The sequence below is a fragment of the Salmo salar genome, chromosome ssa10 (genome assembly GCF_905237065.1).
Source record: "Salmo salar chromosome ssa10, Ssal_v3.1, whole genome shotgun sequence".
In the NCBI taxonomy this organism is placed as follows: Eukaryota; Metazoa; Chordata; class Actinopteri; order Salmoniformes; family Salmonidae; genus Salmo; species Salmo salar.
This window is the reverse complement of record NC_059451.1, coordinates 42,061,796-42,082,013: the sequence shown is the minus strand read 5'-3', so window position 1 is coordinate 42,082,013 and position 20,218 is coordinate 42,061,796. Positions and strand designations below refer to the sequence as shown.

Here is a 20,218-nt window from a genome sequence, read left to right as displayed (position 1 = left end):
CACAGGGCCGGGGGGTGAGACAGGAATGCTGCTTAAGCCCCACCCTCTTTAACATATATATCAACGAATTGGCGGGGGCACTAGAACAGTCTGCAGCACCTGGCCTCACCCTACTAGAATCTGAAGTCAAATGTCTACTGTTTGCTGATGATCTGGTGCTTCTGTCACCAACCAAGAAGGGCCTACAGCAGCACCTAGATCTTCTGCACAGATACTGTCAGACCTGGGCCCTGACAGTACATCTCAAGAACACAAAAATAATGGTATTTCAAAAAAGGTCCAGTTGCCAGGATCACAAATACAAATTCCATCTAGACACCGTTGCCCTAGAGCTCACAAAAAATATACATAGCTCAGCCTAAACATCAGCACCACAGGTAACTTCCACAAAGCTGTGAACGATATGAGAGACAAGGCAAGAAGGGCCTTCTATGTCATCAAAAGGAACATAAAAATCGACATACCAATTAGGATCTGGCAAAAAATACTTGAATCAGTTATAGAACCCATTGCCCTTTATGGTTTTGAGGTCTGGGGCCCGCTCACCAACCAAAAATTCAACAAATGGGACAAACACGAAATTGAGACTCTGCATGCAGAATTCTGCAAAAATATCCTCTGTGTACAACGTAAAACACCAAATAATGCATGCAGAGCAGAATTAGGCGATACCCGCTAATTACCAAAATCCAGAAAAGAGCTGTTAAATTCTACAACCACCTAAAAGGAAGTGATTCACAACAGTGGTAGGCCTGATCACCGACAACGATGAGACAGCCTATAGGGAGGAGGTCAGAGACCTGGCCGGGTGGTGCCAGAATAACAACCTCTCCCTAGACGTAACCAAGACTAAGGAGATGATTGTGGACTATAGGAAAAGGAGGACCGAGCACTCCCCTATTCTCATCGATGGGGCTGCAGTGGAGCAGGTTGAGAGCTTCAAGTTCCTTGGTGTCCACATCAACAACAAACTAGAATGGTCCAAACACACCAAGACAGTCGTGAAGAGGGCATGACAAAGCCTATTCCCCCTCAGGAAACTAAAAAGATTTGGCATGGGTCCTGAGATCCTCAAAAGGTTCTACAGCTGCAACATCGAGAGCATCCTGACTGGTTGCATCACTGCCTGGTATGGCAATTGCTTGGCCTAAGACCGCAAGGCACTACAGAGGGTAGTGCGTATGGCCCAGTACATCACTGGAGCTAAGCTGGCTGCCATCCAGGACCTTTACACAAGGCGGTGTCAGAGGAAGGCCCTAAAAATTGTCAAAGACCCCAGTCATAGACTGTTCTCTCTACTACCGCATGGCAAGCGGTACCGGAGTGCCAAGTCTAGGACAAAAAGGCTTCTCAACAGTTTTTACCCCCAAGCCATAAGACTCCTGAACAGGTAATCAAATGGCTACCTGGACTATTTGCATTGTGTGACCCCCCCAACCCCTCTTTTTACGCTGCTGCTACTCTCTGTTTATCATATATGCACAGTCACTTTAACTATACATTCATGTACATACTACCTCATTTGGCCCGACCAACCAGTGCTCCCGCACATTGGCTAACCGGGCAATCTGCATTGTGTCCCACCACCCACCACCCGCCAACCCCTCTTTTACGCTACTCTCTGTTCATCATATATGCATAGTCACTTTAACCATATCTACATGTACATACTACCTCAATCAGCCTGACTAACCGGTGTCTGTATGTAACCTTGCTACTTTTATAGCCTCGCTACTGTATATAGCCTGTCTTTTTACTGTTGTTTTATTTCTTTACTTACCCATTGTTCACCTAATACCTTTTTTGCACTATTGGTTAGAGCCTGTAAATAAGCATTTCACTGTAAGGTCTACACCTGTTGTATTCGGCGCACGTGACAAATAAACTTTTATTTGATTTGATTCCAAAACCTTCCATAACAAAGCCATCACCTCCAGAGAGATGAACCTGGAGAAGAGTCCCCACAGAGCCCCAGCAACACAATTAGACCCAACCAAATTATGAGAAAACAAAAAGATAATTACTTGACACATTGGAAAGAATTAACAAAAAAACTGAGCAAACTAGAATGCTATTTGGCCCTAAACAGAGAGTACACAGTGGCAGAATACCTGACCACTGTGACTGACCCAAATGTAAGGATAACTTTGACTATGTACAGACTCAGTGAGAATAGCCTTGCTATTGAGAAAGGCCGCTGAAGGCAGACCTGGGTCTCAAGAGAAGATAGGCTCACAAAATGAGGTGGAAAGTGAGCTGCACTTCCTAACCTCCTGCCAAATGTATGACCATATTAGAGACACATATTTCCCTCAGATTACACAGATACACAAAGAATTCGAAAACAAATCCAATTTTGAATAACTCCCATGTCTGCTGGGTGAAATACCACAATGTGCCATCACAGCAGCAAGATTTGTGACCTGTTGCCACAAGAAAAGGGCAACCAGTGAAGAACGAACACTATTGTAAATACAACCCATATTTATTTGTATTTATATTCCCTTTTGCACTTTAACTATTTGCACATCGTTACAACACTGTATATAGACATGATATGACATGTAATGTCTTCATTCTTTTGGAACTTCTGTGAGTGTAATGTTTACTGTTCATTTTTTTGTTTGTTTCACTTTTGTTTATTATCTACTTCACTTGCTTTGGCAATGTTAACATATGTTTCCCATGCCAATAAAGCCCTTGAACTGAATTGAGAGAGAGATAGGGAGAAGAGAGAGCGAGAGAGAGAAGAGGGAGAGAGATAGAGATAGAGGGGGAGGGTGCAGAGGTAGAGGGAGCGAGAGGGAGAAGGAGAAGGGTAGGGAGAGTGAGGGGGAGAGATAGAGAGAAGAGGGAGCGAGCGAGAGAAAGAGTGGGAGGGGAGGCAGAGTGAGAGACAGAGAGGTGGAGAGAGGCAGTGTGAGAGACAGAGAGGTAGAGAGCGGCAGAGTGAGAGACGGAGAAGTGGATAGACGCAGAGTGAGAGAGAAAGGTGGATAGAGGCAGAGTGAGAGACAGAGAGGTGGATAGAGGCAGAGTGAGAGACATAGAGGTGGATAGACGCAGAGTGAGAGAGAGGTGGATAGAGGCAGAGTGAGAGACAGAGAGGTGGATAGAGGCAGAGTGAGAGACAGAGAGGTGGATAGACGCAGAGTGAGAGAGAAAGGTGGATAGAGGCAGAGTGAGAGAGAAAGGTGGATAGAGGCAGAGTGAGAGACGGAGATGTGGATAGAGGCAGAGTGAGAGAGGAAGGTGGATAGAGGCAGAGTGAGAGACAGAGAGGTGGATAGAGGCAGAGTGAGAGAGGAAGGTGGATAGAGGCAGAGTGAGAGACAGAGAGGTGGATAGAGGCAGAGTGAGAGAGAGAGGCAGAGTGAGAGAGAAAGGTGGATAGAGGCAAAGTGAGAGAGAGATGTGGATAGAGGCAGAGTGAGAGAGAAAGGTGGATAGAGGCAGAGTGAGAGACAGAGAGGTGGATAGAGGCAGAGTGTGAGAGAGGTGGAAAGAGGCAGAGTGAGAGAGAGAGGTGAGAGGGGCAGAGTGAAAGACGGAGAGGTGGAGAGAGGCAGAGTGAGAGAGGCAGAGTGAGAGATAAGAGGTGGATAGAGGCAGAGTGAGAGACGGAGAGGTGGAGAGAGGCAGAATGAGAGAGAAAGGTGGATAGAGTCAGAGTGAGAGAGAGAGGCAGAGTGAGAGACAGAGATGTGGATAGAGGCAGAGTGAGAGAGAGATGTGGATAGAGGCAGAGTGAGAGACAGAGAGGTGGATAGAGGCAGAGTGAGAGAGAGAGGCAGAGTGTGAGAGAGGTGGAGAGAGAGAAGTGGAGAGAGGCAGAGTGAGAGACAGAGAGGTGGAGAGATGCAGAGTGAGTGATAAAGAGGTGTAGAGAGGCAGAGTGAGAGAGATGTGGATAGAGGCAGAATGAGAGAGAAAGGTGGATAGAGGCAGAGTGAGAGAGAGGCAGAGTGAGAGACAGAGATGTGGATAGAGGCAGAGTGAGAGACAGAGGTGGATAGAGGCAGAGTGAGAGACAGAGGTGGATAGAGGCAGAGTGAGAGAGAGAGGCAGAGTGAGAGACAGAGAGGTGGATAGAGGCAGAGTGAGAGGGAGGTGGATAGAGGCAGAGTGAGAGACAGAGAGGTTGATAGAGGCAGAGTGAGAGACAGAGAGGTTGATAGAGGCAGAGTGAGAGGAAGACAGACCTAGATAAAGGTCTATAGAGAAAGTGGAGTAAAGAGACATATAGGAGTGGAAGAGAGAGATGGAGAGAGAGGATGGTACATGATAATGACAGCTAAAGAGCTTTTCTGCTCTGCATTAGGCCGAGAGAGCTTAGTTTGCAGTTTAAGAGCAGGATCAGCACTTGCGTATGGCCGGTGGATGTGTATCTGAGAGGGTGTTTATTTGTGTGTATGTTGTGTGTCATGTGTGTTTGTGTGTGTGTGTGTGTGTGTGTGTGTGTGTGTGTGTGTGTGTGTGTGTGTGTGTGTGTGTGTGGCACGAGCAGCTGCTGCCAAAGGTCCATTTAAGAGATACTCGTTTTTAACAGCCAAGTGACACAACAAGGAGAGCCAGAACAGCTTGAAAAACAACATCCCTAACCCACTGACACCGCCTCCCAGGGCATCCAAACCCCTTGGATTCCAGCCAGGTCACCCCTGATATAAGTCAGTCTGCATTAGATGTCTGAGGATGTTAAACAGGTTGCGAAATGTTACAAGTTCGAATCCACCAATAGAAAGTTGTTTTTGAGAGTTTTGGTGCCAAAGGTTGCAAGTTCAAATCCAAGGTTTGAAAGTTGGTTTGGAGATTTTTTTAAACATCTGTGTCGGGTGCGGAAGGCTGCAAGTTCGAATCCAGCAATATAAAGTTGTTTTTGAGATTTTTGGTACCAAAGGTTGCAAGTTCAAATCCAACAATAGAAAGTTGTTTTATAGGTTTTTGTTGTGTTGTTAGGGAAACATCTGCTTCTGGTGCCAAAGATTGCAAGTTCGATTCCAGAAATGGAAAGTTGTTTTTGAGATTTTTGTTTTAAGCCTATCCTAAACCTTAACCCTTACCTCAACAATTTGGATTTAAATCCTAAATATAACCCTAACCTTAAAAATTCAGACTTAGTGCCTAAATTTAACCTTAAACACTTTTAAATTTGATGTTTGGAACAACTTTGAAATCTGACGTTTCAGAAACATGGATGAACGTCTAATTCTGACGTGAGACTGTGAGAGCTTGTTGATTCAGTACACCAACCATTCATCTGTGGGTACCTGACTGTATACAGCAACATTCATCATTGCCTTTTTGGCAATATAGTGACAAGTGGGCTAAACAGAAACTCTGGCACCCAGTCCCGTGTAAGGTAATCTGTAAAGCGCTGCAGTACTCATCAGCACTTTGCAAGAACAATGAATAAACAACTATTTCGACTGGAGGTACAGCTTTTACTGTAGCTGGTGTGGTTGTAAAATCCATCTCTTCAAAGCAACAAGCCCAGAGTGTAGATATGGATTATTTAAAACATTTTATGCTTTTTTTATACAATGGACTTTTCCATCTCAATTTGATATTGAATCAGAGTACTTTGCTAGTGTCACGGTCACCTTGCACTCAACTCTCTTTTTTTGGAGTTTGTATCGAGCCACGTATGACATACTGTACATTAGCTAGGTTTCCATCCCAATTGGTGACAGATTTTCATGCTAATATTCTAAAATCAGTATATAAAGAAAATATGTACATTTTCCCACCAGTGGTGTGCTTACACCAAACTGACTTGTTGCGGATAAAAATCAGTGCGTGATGACGTAGTGCACCCAAGTTGTACTCATTCACTTAAGTTTTCATGTACCGAAAAAAAATATCTAAAGTTCAATGTGTTTCCATCGCATTTTCAACTCTACAGAAAGTTGTCACAAAAACGTTTCCGATAAATAGCAAATGTGCCTACCCTGGCACGACCACTCCAGTCAACAGCTCGCAGATATAGTGCGGGTAGACTGTTTGGATGGGTTAGTCTACATGATGAGATTATGTTGAAGAAGAGAGAGAATGTGTTTACTTGACAAATGGCAGTCAAGCATCGATCATCATGTCACCAGAATAAGACCTTCGATATTTATTGGAAAGGGTCCATTTCTTTCATCTGTAGCCTAATAAACTGCATGATTTCCCGAGTCGTAGTGGGAGGACCACACACCATATCATTGTGTGACTCCAACTTTACTTCGATATGATGGTTATTTAATAAATATTTGCGCGTAATGACGTTTCCACCGCCATTTCTCACATAATGAATTTTACCGACACAAAAAGTTCCCACCATGTTCCCACCAATTCTACTGAAACTTTCTGTTTCCATCACAGCTGTCATGATTGTTTTTTTATATGGTTTAACTTTACTCAAGGTAAAACTGTGGATGTGTAACGTGGGTCGTATAAAGGGGACCAAGGTGCAGCGTGTGTAGTGCTCATATTTACTTTTTTAATGAATACACTTTAACAAAACAACAAAACGACCGACAACAGTTCCGTCAGGTGACATACAGAAAACAACTACCCACAAAAACCCAGGAAAGAAAACCCTACTTAAATATGATCTCCAATCAGAGGCAACGAGGATCAGCTGCCTCCAATTGGAGATCAACCCAAACAACCCCAACATAGAAATAGAAAACTCGAACTAAAACATAGAAATAGAAAACATAGATAAACCCAAAACACCCCCTGTCACGCCCTGATCTACTCTACTATAGAAAATGACATCTTACTAGGTTCAGGACGTGACAGGATGGAAACGTGGTTACTGTAGGCAACAAGTGTTTTGCCATTGTGTTACTTTGACAACATTCGTGACAATTTAACAATAAACAGCATATTTGTTACTGTCGTTTACAAGGAAACAGACGTCAGTACTTACACTTTGCCATTGACTGTTGACCTCACATATTAAGTTGACATGAGTTATTGCATTAACATGTCATCAATTAAAAATGAACTCCGTTTTAACCTCCTTCTGTCTGTCTTGTCCTCTGCCTGTGCAGCTCACAGATCCCTCTCTAACACAAAAATAATACATCTGCCTTATTTGAACTTGCTGAACTTGCTTCTTGCTGAATGTGTGCATCATGTTAATTCAGATTCCTATTCCTGATTCCAAAGACCTATTACTTAACACTGAAAGGCAAGAGGGGAAGAGTGTACAACTTTCATGTTTGTGTTCTGAGTTCTGATTCTGAGCACATCTTCTGGCCTGTTTACAAATGATGCTGAATCCCTATAGAAAGAGATTATCTACAGTATGTACCTTAAAGGCTCTACACAATCTATGCAACGGATCTGCAATGGATCTGCAACGGATCTGACGGAGGCTCGTTTGTATAGCTCTCTGCGTAGGTCTACGTACTTTTGTGCTACAGATTTTTTGCAACACGATGCAAACGGAGCTCCGTAGCTCCGTTTGTGTAGACTGTGAAATCACTGTGGAGAGCCCTTTAGACTCAGTGTAGAGAGAAGAGCGTGTGATGGCTAAGCAGTGTGTTTTGGATTCAAGATGCTAAACATATTTGTGTTGTATTTCACTCTGTTCTTGGCTGAAATCTGACAAATGTGATGTGTCATGACTATTAAGATTCTTCACTCCACAGTAAATTCTCAGATTATGGAAATATTTTATGCCATGATATATTGTTGATTACTAAATTTACACCATATTGAATTCTGAATTTTAGTCTTCATGCTTTTACACAAAGTTATTTAGACTCTCTCCACCTCTCTCCACCTGTGGAATGAACTTTGATGTAATTTTAGACTATAAAGAAGAGAGAAGAGACAAGTACAACATCCAGGTGTCAGATCTCTGATAATGGTATTAAGGAGACCTCTGTAAACCCTGCTACTCTACTCCAGTCATTACAGTACATGATCCTGTTCTCTCAATAAACTCTCAAGGAGAACTAACAACCAGCGGAGACTTTCACTCCATGCACCTGTCCCTGTTGTGAGGGCAGATGCTCAAGGACAATAAAAAAATAACTTGTTTAGCCCCAAAGCAGCTTTTAAACCCAAGCCAGTTGGGGTCTAAACAAGAACAAACTTCAACAGACCTCTCCTTATCTTAAACTACCGCTAAACACAGTTGTTGGCACCGCCTGCTAGTCTGCCACTATTCATTGGCACAGCAAGCACATAGCCATTACCGCAAGGTCCAGAAATAGTCGGTAACACTTTACTTGACGCCTAGTCTCATAACACATTATGACACGGTCATAGCCATGTCATAATATGTCATAACAGCTGGCATTTGTCATAACCTGTCATAATATGGTCAAAACACTGTCATGACCCATATATATATATACACCTGTTGTGACATATTGCTATATTTTATGGCTGGTTATGACACCTACATAAGAGTGTCAAAACCCACATTTACTCAAATGTATTTTTAGCCTGCAAAGAAGTTTCCTTTTGTTTGAAAGTTTGTTTCTTAAGTCCTTTATTATTGTTGTAATGAATTCTTTACAGTCATGTTTTTTTTCCATCATATTTTAAATAACTTGCATAAAATACACTTTACGACACTGTCTAAAAGCATTATGACCGTCCTGTGTCACTTTACTTGGACTAAGAAAATATGTGTTTATGTAAGACGTCAGTCAAAAAGAGTTTGTCTTGTCTATCTGCTCCTGCATTCATCCCAGTCATCAGCAACAGAGCATAGGGTTAGGCGCATGTCTGACATCAGTTAATATGGTATATTTCAGAAAATGTCATATAACATATACATACTGTTGAAAAGTATGCTATAGTGGAATGGAATGTCTTGCCTTGTGTCGTAGGTTATGTGGGTTTTGACACTCTTATGTAGATGTCATAACCAGCCATAAAATAATGTAATATATGTCACAACATGTCTAAATATATGTGTCATGACAGTATTTTGACCATATTAGTGGCGAAGAGCTCTAAGGCACTGCATCTCAGTGCTAGAGGCGTCACTACAGACCGTGGTTCGATTCTAGGCTGTATCACAACCGGCCGTGATTGGGAGTCCCATAGTGCGGGACTCCCAATCAATAAAATAAAATAAAAAATAAAAAATAATGTTATGTTATGTTATGACATATTAAGACATGGTTATGACACATATTAAGACATGGTTATGACCGTGTCATAACATGTTGTGATGCTGGGTGCCAAGGGAAGTGTTACCAAATAGTCATTCACTTTGCTGTTCATGAAAGTACTCTAACACTGCTAAAGAGGTTGGCCATGATTATAAACTGTTACTGATTGTAATGGTAGGCTATGCAAGATTTTTGTCTATTAATAAGAGTTCCATAGCCATGGTCCCAAACTGCTGACCCTGTGTCTCAGTGAGTGGCAGTGCATTCCCCCCATGCTGACTCTGATGAATTGCAACGATCACTTCTACACTTGAATACTCTTGAGTCCTACAAGGGTTCTTCAGCTGTCCCCATAGGATAACCCTTTGGAGAACACTTTTGGGCTCCATGTAGACCCCTCTTGGGCTCCATGTAGACCCCTCTTGGGTTCCATGTAGAACCCTCTGTGTAAAGTGTTCTATAGTACATGGAACCAAAAAGGGTTCTACATGGAACTGAAAAGGGTGTATAGTTGAGGAAAGCTTGAGCATCAATTAAGTAATTATGTTATGGTCGGCCTTATGTCCCCCCTAAGTGGGTAAGTAATTGTGTTATAGTCACATTCATCCCAGATATAGCTACTGTATGAAAACCCCCAACTCACTCCACTGATCTCATGTGCCCTCCCTCTACACCTCAGGCCATCCTGCCTGATAGGATTGGACAGACTGGGCAGCAGCAGCACCCTTTGGTTCCCCTGGTGTAAATATACAGACAAACTGGGTCTGAGCCAAGTCTGCTGTCTGCCTGCCCGATCCCTCCTCTTCTCTCCTCAACCAATTCTCCCGCTGCGCCCGTCATCACATCTAAGATCACTATTAGGAATCCAATCAAATCAAATCAAATGTTATTTGTCACATGCGCTGAATACAACCTTACAGTCAAATGCTTACTTACAAGCCCTTAACCAATAAGGCAGTTTTAAGAAAATACCAAAAAAACGTAAGAGATAAAAATAACAAATAATTAAAGAGCAGCAGTAAAATAACAAGAGCCTGCTCCATCAGTGGTCAGACTGTCCGCTATAGGCTGAGAGAGGCTGGACTGAGGGCTTGTAGGCCTGTTGTAAGGCAGGTCCTCACCAGACATCACCAGCAACAATGTCGCCTATGGGCACAAACCCACCGTTGCTGGACCAGACAGGACTGGCAAAAGTGCTCTTCACTGACAAGTCGCAGTTTTGTCTCACCGGGGGTGATGGTCGGATTCGCATTTATCGTCGAAGGAATGAGCGTTACACCGAGGCCTGTACTCTGGAGCGGGATCGATTTGGAGGTGGAGGGTCCGTCATGGTCTGGGGCGGTGTCACAGCATCATCGGACTGAGCTTGTTGTCATTGCAGGCAATCTCAACGCTGTGCGTTACAGGGAAGACATCGTCCTCCCTCATGTGGTTCCCTTCCTGCAGGCTCATCCTGACATGACCCTCCAGCATGACAATGCCACCAGTCATACTGCTCGTTCTGTGCGTGATTTCCTGCAAGACAGGAATGTCAATGTTCTGCCATGGCTAGCGAAGAGCCCGGATCTCAATCCCATTGAGCAAGTCTGGGACCTGTTGGATCGGAGGGTGAGGGCTAGGGCCATTCCCCCCCAGAAATGTCCGGGAACTTGCAGGTGCCTTGGTGGAAGAGTGGGGTAACATCTCACAGCAAGAAATGGCAAATCTGGTGCAGTCCATGAGGAGGAGATGCACTGCAGTACTTAAAGCAGCTGGTGGCTACACCAGATACTGACTGTTACTTTTGATTTTGACCCCCCTTTGTTCAGGGACACATTATTCCATTTCTGTTAGTCACATGTCTGTGGAACTTGTTCAGTTTATATCTCAGTTGTTGAATCTTGTTATGTTCATACAAATATTTACACGTTAAGTTTGCTGAAAATAAACGCAGTTGACAGTGAGAGGATATTTTTTGTTGTTGCTGAGTTTAGGTAGATCATCACTCGTTGAACCAGGTGATTTGTTTATTTGTCAAAGCACCTGCATCAACACAAGGTGTGTGAACAACCATCTTTTTGAATCAGATACTGAATCAGATACTGATTTAACAGCAATGTGCATGGTTCATTAGGGTTATTTTGTAATCTCTCTTCATTTATATGTAGCTGAAGTGGAGGCTGGGCATTCAGGTAACGGTCCTTGCAAATCCCAAATTTTTGGGATGTCCATACCCCATTGAAATTGGCATTTAAAATGGTTAAGGTAATGGTTAAGGTTAGGGTTAGGGTTAGGTAAGGATTATGGTTATGGTTAATATTAAGATAAGGGTAGGGGTTAAGGTTAGGTTTTAGGGTAGGGATTTCCCAAGGATCTCAGATAGCACTAACCTTCAGGTAACACAGCCAGGGTCCTTAAACCACTGAACTGTGAGAAGTGGGGGCTATTGGAGAGAATATGAATAGGATCATATTGATATATTACAATACCTCAGGGTGTGCAGTGAAGACACTAATGCCAATGTAGCAGGCTCTAAGAGATTTCATCAGCAATGAACGGCAGAATAATAATAAACCATAAGTAGTCTATGTAGCCTCATACTCAACAGTACATTAAGTCTCTCTTCCACTTTCTCTCTCTCATTCTCTTTTTATTTATATTTATTTTCTCTTTCTCTTTCTCTTTCTCTCCCTCTTTCTCTCTCTCTCCCCCTTTCTCTTTGTGGTGTGGGACTGTGTAACCTTCACTGCAAATTGAAGAGGATTTGGCACACCTCCGGCCACCATACTTTTTAATAAATAAAGCACCAGCATGACTAAATCAAAGCCCACTCTAATTTCTTCATCCCTCTAATGACAGGGCCCATTTCACCTCTTTGTGGTTACATGTTAGCCTGTCCCTCTCATTGCCCTTCTTCTCCTCTCCATCTCTATGTCCATCTCCAGCCCCCAACTCTACTCAACCACCAACATAAGTACAGCCCACTCAACCCATCTAACCTGTTCACAGTCATGTCACTGTGTCTCCCCCAGCCGCCAACTCAACAACCAAAAGGACTAAAAGCCCACTTTAATTTACGTGAAACCTCAGGAGCCTTCATCTATCTCCAACATGTCAGAAATGTACATCTAGAGACACTGTAAAAAACACTTATTACACATAATAATTGTATCTAGGTATCTACCTTCAAAACTAATGCAAACAGCTCCCAGCCCTCAACTCAAGTCAACCAACATTTCCAGCCTAAAGCCCACTGTAATTTATCAGACATCACAGAGGCCTTCTTCACTCTATATTTCCAACATGTCTTTCAAAATGGAGGGGCTAAGAGGCACTTTTGGCTAATGTAGATAGTATAGTATAGTCCACTGATTACACATAATAACTGTAGGTAGCTAGCTACCTTCAGAATCAAGCAAAGAATAACAGCCCCCAGCCCCCAACTCAACTCAACCAACAAAACTACTAATCACAGTCAGAGGCCTCCAGCAATCTCCAACTTGTCTTTCAATAAGGTAGAGGCTAAGAGGTTTTCAGGCCTTCATTGTAAATACGAATTTGTTCTTTATTGACTCGCCTGGATAAATAAAGGTTAAATAAATAAATAAAAGGTACTTTTGGTTATTGTAGTTACGACGGAGGGATAGGAGGAAAGCATTTGTTTGATTGGATGATAATCCTCCATAGTCAGAGGGAAGGACTAGCCTGCTATATTTAAGCCCTATTCCAGAATATGATATAGCTTTACTTACAGGGGGTGAGGGGGATAAACGCTGAGGTGGGAGAGAAAGCCGCCGGCCCTCATGCATATGGGACCTGAACCTTCTCCATGGGGAAGCTGTGATCAGGGGTGGAGGGCAAGTGTCACGTCTGCTTTGAGATGTAATGTACGGTTCTGTCAGGAGACAATAGTGCACGGAAGGCCACCTCCAGCTTTTTATACCGACTAATATTGGACCAGGTCTCTCTTGAAAAAGAGATTCTCAGTAGAAAAAGAGAACTCAAGATGAGACTAGACTGGATAAATAAAGGTTAATATTATGGATGGGGTGGTGTCAGTGATCCAATCAGCTTATCAAAGGTCAGAGTAGGTGTTTCAATAAAGCTCACCCTACACCTTATCTTACTGTCAAGCTATTGAGCTGCCATGTGGTGATTACTACAATACATTATATATAACATAGCACTCTGTCTTTTGAAACACATTCAGTGGATCTCTTCTTGCACATAGCAGCCAGGGTGGGGAATGATGGGAGTCTACGTAGATAGAACCTTATTTTGGGATAGAGGAACACAACCACACAAGGTTAGGAGGTGGGCGCACAACAAATAGTATTTTGGCCTTTTGGACCAGTGATTTGGGTGTACATTGACAGGTTTGTGGGAAGGGTAGAGTATAGGTTTTATACTGTAGATAACAGCACATGTTGGACCATGGCATCACACGGGGGGGAATGTGGAGTCGCCGGGTTTAGTATTACTTCCACGGTTCATAGGAAGGGTATAGCAAAGCGTTTATAGGTATGGTATAGGAAGGCGTTCATAGGTAGGGTATAGGAAAGGGTTTATTGGGTAGGGTATAGGAAAGGGTTTATTGGGTAGGGTATAGGAAAGGATTTATAGATAGATCATCGTTGAACCAGGGGATGACAGAGGGAGGGGTGTGGCTGATGGAATACAACCAAGGAATCACATAGGGGAGTTGGGAGTGTGTAGGAAGGAGGCTGCTTACTGACCTGCTCTGTGAGCCTTTTAGTCCGTAGGAAGAAGCCCAGCAGGCATCCTATGACCACAGCCAACACAGACAGAATGAGGAGTCCATTCTGTTTGCACACCCCCTTCACCCTCACCCACACTGCATCCAGAGCCACAACCATCACAAATCCCTAGTCTTTCCCAGTCCACGATGTATCAGCAGCAACCCATAGAAAAGCACTGACCCAACCAAGGATGGAAGAGGGTGAAAAGAGAGGGAACGAGAACGAAAGAGAGAGAAGAGGACAGAAAAGCAGAATGGGAACGGATGAGATGGGCAATTCTTGATCTCCTTTCACGCTCCAGGTTTAAAGATACTTTTGGACCGTCCGAATGGGCGTCCCTCTCTCCTTTCTGCCTGGTGATCTGTGCTGGACTAAGGAGATCAACACACTTTCCAGGCATCCCCTCCCTTTCTCTTCCACCCATCCCATCATATCCAACCCTCCCTTCCATCCATCCCCTGCTCTGCTCTGCCCCACCCATCCATCAAGAGACCCAGCCCTCCCCTCCAGCCTTCTATTCCCAGCCCTCCCATCCCTCTCTCTCTGCCTCCCATGCCTGCAACCACTCCCTCTTTTCCCCTCCAATCATCAGAGTTCCAGCCCTCCCCTCTATCCTTCCATCCCCACACTGTGACCAGCCCATCTAGCCCCTCCTCAGCCCAGCCTGTGACGCCGCCAGGGGTCTGTGAGAGTGTGACAGCTGGCAGTATTGTCCTGAGGGTTAACATCAGAAATCCTCTTACAGAGACACCGTATTTAAAGGGAGCTGAAGGCTGGATTAAAGATCCAGCAACAATTGGACAAGGAAGGTTACCTGCAAGTTTATCACAGAGAGATCATAGATGGCGTCCTTTCAGCCTGTTGAATTAAGCTAATGGAGGGAAAGGAAAAAAAGTCCACTGACTACACTAATCCTAACAGTATCTGGGCGATTCCAAGAGAAAGTCAATCTGAGCACACCGCCCAGAAAGTTAGTCATTTCCAAATGAAACCACATTCAGAACTTTGTATCATCATGATGATGTGGCCGGTGACACTTTGCTTTATGAACGTCCAATATCTTGAAAACTTGACTGCTGCGATGCAAAACATTTTAGGGCAGTATTAACAGTGCACTAATGAAAAAAGTACCAAAATATAGATTTGGAGTGGATTTTCTGTATCACAACCGGCCGTGATTGAAAGTCCCATAGGCCCACAATTGGCCCAGTGTCGTCCGGGTTAGGGTTTGGCCGGGGTAACCCCTCATTGTAAATAACAATTTGTTCTTAACTGACTTGCCTAGTTAAATAAAAATACATTTAAAAAATCACTTTGATGGGAGATATTATATGATGATGTAACCTTTGGCAAGCTAACTACTGCAGTAAAATATGCAAGTAGTAGATGGAAATAAAAGTAATGAAAGGTAACATACACCGCCTTCAGAAAGTATTCACATGTTTACAAATGAATAAATAAATGAATGAATAAATATTCAACCTCTTTGTTATGGCAAGCCTAAATAAGTTCAGGAGTAAACATTTGCTTAACAAGTAACATAATGAGTTGCATGGACTCACTCTGTGTGCAATAATAGTGTTTAACATGATTTTGAATGACTACCTCATCTGTGTACCCCACACATACAATTATCTGTAAGGTAATTCAGTCCTGCAGTGAATTTCAAATACAGATTCAAGCACAAAGACAAGGGAGGTTTTCTAATTCCTCGCGAAGAAGGGCACCGATTGGTAGATGGTTAAAAATACAAAAAGCAGACATTGAATATCCCTTTGAGCATGGTGAAGTTATTAATTACACTTTTGATGGTGTATCAATACACCCAGTCACTACAAAGAAACAGGGATTTCACCATGACGCCAATAGTGATTTTAAAACAGTTACAAAGCTTAATTGATGGCTGTGATAGGAGAAAACTGAGGATGGATCACCAACACAGTAGTTACTCCCCAATAATAACCTAAATGACAGAGTGAAAAGAAGTCTGCACAGAATAAAAATATTCCCAAACATGCATCCTGTTTGCAATAAGGAACTAAGGTAAAACTGTAAAAAATGTGGCATAGAAATTAACTTTATGTCCTGAATACAAAGTGTTATGTTTGGGAAAATCCAACACAACACATCATTGAGTACCACTAGTCATATTTTCAAGCATGGGGATGGCTGCACCTTGTTATGGGTATGGTTGTCATCCGCAAGGACTAGGGAGTTTTTTGGGGGATAAAAATAAATGGAATAGATCTAAGCACAGGCAAAATCCTAGAGGATAACCTGTTTCAGACTGCTTTCCAACAGACAATGGGAGACAAATTCCCCTTTCAGCAGGTGAAATATACAGTTGCTTACCAAGACGAAATTGAATGTTCCTGAGTGGCCTAGTTAGTTTTGAAAATCCATTTGGAAATCTATGGCAATACTTAAAAAATTTCTGTATAGCAATGATCAACAACCAACTTGACAGAGCTTGAAGAGAAAATAAATCAAATTTTGCAAAGCTCTTAGAGACCCAGAAAGACTCACAGCTGTAATTGCTGCCAAAGGTGATTCTAGCATGTATTGACTCAGGGTTGTGAATACTTATGTAAATGAGATATTCCTGTATTTCATTTTCAATAAATTAGCAAACATTTCTAAAAACATGTTTTCACTTTGTCATTATGGGGTATTGTGTGTAGATGGTTGAGAAAAAAAGTATATTTAATCCATTTTGAATTCAGGCTGTAACAACAAAATAAGGAAAAAAGTCAAGGGGTATGAATACTTTCTGAAAGTTTTGATTTGATTTATTAGGATCCCCATTAGCCGATGCCAGTCGACGCCAATGACGACAGCTAGTATTACTGTGGTCTGACACAACAAAAAAGACGTTACAGACAAAAGACCTTACAATTTACATACATTGAACCCATGTGTGGTGTTCATGTTTTTGTTATTCACCCAATGTTCGCAGGTCTGATGGACCCACAACATTATTGGGTTTTTAAAACAATACAGCCATAACAGTTTAAGTAAAAATACTTAATACTTAGATGTTTACTTATATCAATTACAAGCAATACAGACAGCATAGACCATTAATATTTGCCATTTACCTCTGCTAGATCACATTTATCAATAAAAGCGCTATTCGTTTTAGTAAACAAAAATCAATTATAATCAAGACATGGGTGGAATGAATCATGTTTATCTTTAACAAATATAAATAAAACAAGGTTTTCATCACTATTGATGTTTATTGCTTTGAACTGAGAAAATCGGAAGGACACATTTTATATACAGTATTTTATGGAAATGAGAAATGGCCCCATTGAACACAAATTAAGGCCAGTCTACACACACCATGAAGGACAGAAATTTACTGTGTGTGTGTAGCAAATGTATTTCTTGCACTTGATGCATGTGTAGTGTGTCTTCCTGTCCTTCTTGGGTTCACACACATCGCAGCGCTTCTTCTTGTGGCTACTGGCTGCAATCTAGATCTAGATGATGAAAACACTTAGTTCAGGAATTTTCCTCACATCTCACTCACTCACTCACATATATAATTATATCCTCCCGATTCCTGCTTACAAGCTAAAATTAAAGCAGGAAGCACCAGTGACTCGGTCTACAAAAAGTGGTCAGATGAAGCAGATGCTAAACTACAAGACTGTTTTGCTAGCACAGACTAGAATATGTCCGGGATTCTTCCGATGGCATTGAGGAGTACACCACATTGGTCTCTGGCCTAGCTTCAACAATAAGTGCATCGATGACGTCGTCCCCACAGTGACCATACGTACATACCCGAACCAGAAGCCATGGATTACAGGCAACATCCACACTGAGCTAAAGGGTAGAGCTGCCGCTTTCAAGTAGCGGGACTCTAACCCGGAAGCTTATAAGAAATCCTGCTATGCCCTCAGACGAACCATTAAACAGGCAAAGCGCCTGTGGGCCAGACGGTTTACCAGGATGTGTGCTCCGGGCATGTGCTGACCAATTGGCAGGTGTCTTCACTGACATTTTTAACATGTCCCTGATTGAGTCTGTAATACCAACATTCTTCAAGCAGACCATCATAGTCCCTGTGCCCAAGAGCACTAAGGTAACTTGCCTAAATGACTACAGACCTGTAGCACTCACGTCCGTAGCAATGAAGTGCTTTGAAAGGCTGGTAATGGCTCACATTAACACCATTATCCCAGAAACCCTAGACCCACTCAAATTTGTATACTGCTCAAACAGATCCACAGATGATGCAATCTCTATCGCACTCCACACTGCCATTTCCCACCTGGACAAAAGGAACACCTACGTGAGAATGCAATTAATTGACTACAGCTAAGCGTTCAACAGCATAGTACCCTCAAAGCTCATCACTAAGCTAAGGATCCTGGAACTAAACACCTCCCTCTGCAACTGGATCCTGGACTTCCTGATGGGCCGCCGCCCCAAGTGGTGAGGGTAGGTAGCAACACGTCTGCCACGCTAATCCTCAACACCGGAGCCCCTCAGTGGTGCGTGGTGAGTCCCCCCCTGTACTCCCTGTTCACCCACAATTGGATGGCCAGGCACGATTCCAACACCATCATTAAGTTTGCAGACGACACAACAGCGGTAGGCCTGATCACCGACAATGACTTGACAGCCTATAGGGAGGAGGTCAGAGACCTGGGCGGGTGGTGCCAGATTAACAACCTATCCCTCAATGTAATCAAGACAAAAGAGATGATTGTGAACTACAGGAAAAGGAGGACCGAGCACGCCCCCATTCTCATCGATGGGGCTGTAGTGCGGCAGGTTGAGAGCTTCAAGTTCCTTGGTGTCCACATCACCAACAAACTAGAATGGTCCAAACACACCCAGACAGTCATTAAGAGCACACAACAATTTTCTGGATGGTGTCTGGGATGAACAGTTCAAAAAAATACTTTATGTCCTGCATATCCGCATCGGCCCTGGTTGCATCCTTATCACATTGGCAGCCATGTGGGTTGGCTCATTCCTTGGGCAAACAAATTTCAAATTTGTTTGACGTCCATATTTCTCCTCCTGCAGCCTGCTGATGAGCTGGTTGCTGATGGGCTGGTCCTGGGGCTGTCTGAAGGTCAATCTCATCCTCTTCTTCCAACTCACTGTCAGAATTCGAATTGACAGAGACATGATCCTCATATTCGGAAAATTATTAATCTCAAAGTAAAAGACGCTCCTTCTACACTAGCTTCTCTCTCTGCAAAAAAAATGTCTAAGGCCCTCTGAGCAGAGATCATTTTTGCCATACTGAATGATCGTGGTAAGGAGCCACACACGCGAAGCTATTTATTTGTTGTGTCACTCCTACTGATTTTTTCTTTTATTTTTTTACAATGTATCGAAATAATGTATTGTAATAACATTGTGCAGGTTCCCGCAAGACATTGTGTAGCTTCACACACTACATTTACATTTACATTTACGTCATTTAGCAGACGCTCTTATCCAGAGCGACTTACAAATTGGTGCATTCACCTTATGATATCCAGTGGAACAACCACTTTACAATAGTACATCTATATATTTTTTTGGGGAGGGGGGTTAGAAGGATTACTTAAAGAGGTATTCCTTAAAGAGGTGGGGTTTCAGGTGTCTCCGGAAGGTGGTGATTGACTCCGCTGTCATGGCATCGTGAGGGAGCTTGTTCCACCATTGGGGTGCCAGAGCAGCGAACAGTTTTGACTGGGCTGAGCGGGAACTGTGCTTCCGCAGAGGTAGGGAGGCGAGCAGGCCAGAGGTGGATGAACGCAGTGCCCTTCTTTGGGTGTAGGGACTGATCAGAGCCTGAAGGTACGGAGGTGCCGTTCCCCTCACAGCTCCGTAGGCAAGCACCATGGTCTTGTAGCAGATGCGAGCTTCAACTGGAAGCCAGTGGAGTGTGCGGAGGAGCGGGGTGACGTGAGAGAACTTGGGAAGGTTGAACACCAGACGGGCTGCGGCGTTCTGGATAAGTTGTAGGGGTTTGATGGCACAGGCAGGGAGCCCCGCCAACAGCGAGTTTCAGTAATCCAGACGGGAGATGACAAGTGCCTGGATTAGGACCTGCGCCGCTTCCTGTGTGAGGCAGGGTCGTACTCTGCGAATGTTGTAGGGCATGAACCTACAGGATCGGGTCACCGCCTTGATGTTAGCGGAGAACGACAGGGTGTTGTCCAGGGTCACGCCAAGGCTCTTAGCACTCTGGGAGGAGGACACAATGGAGTTGTCAACCGCGATGGCGAGATCATGGAACGGGCAGTCCTTCCCCGGGAGGAAGAGCAGCTCCGTCTTGCCGAGGTTCAGGTTGTTGATCCGTCATCCACACTGATATGTCTGCCAGACATGCAGAGATGC

The 20,218-nt window shown here is 43.5% G+C and overlaps 1 protein-coding gene across 1 annotated transcript in view; it reads right to left on the bottom strand.

Annotated features, from left to right (window-relative positions):
* Positions 1 to 14,222, bottom strand: part of slc1a7b (solute carrier family 1 member 7b) — a 118,744-nt gene extending 104,522 nt beyond the window's left edge. The window contains exon 1 of the mRNA XM_014123319.2: positions 13,841 to 14,222. Within this exon, the coding sequence (XP_013978794.1) occupies positions 13,841 to 13,981 (141 nt within the window). The 5' untranslated portion in view covers positions 13,982 to 14,222. The remainder of the gene's footprint in view (positions 1 to 13,840) is intronic.
* Between the last annotated feature and the right edge of the window lie 5,996 nt (positions 14,223 to 20,218).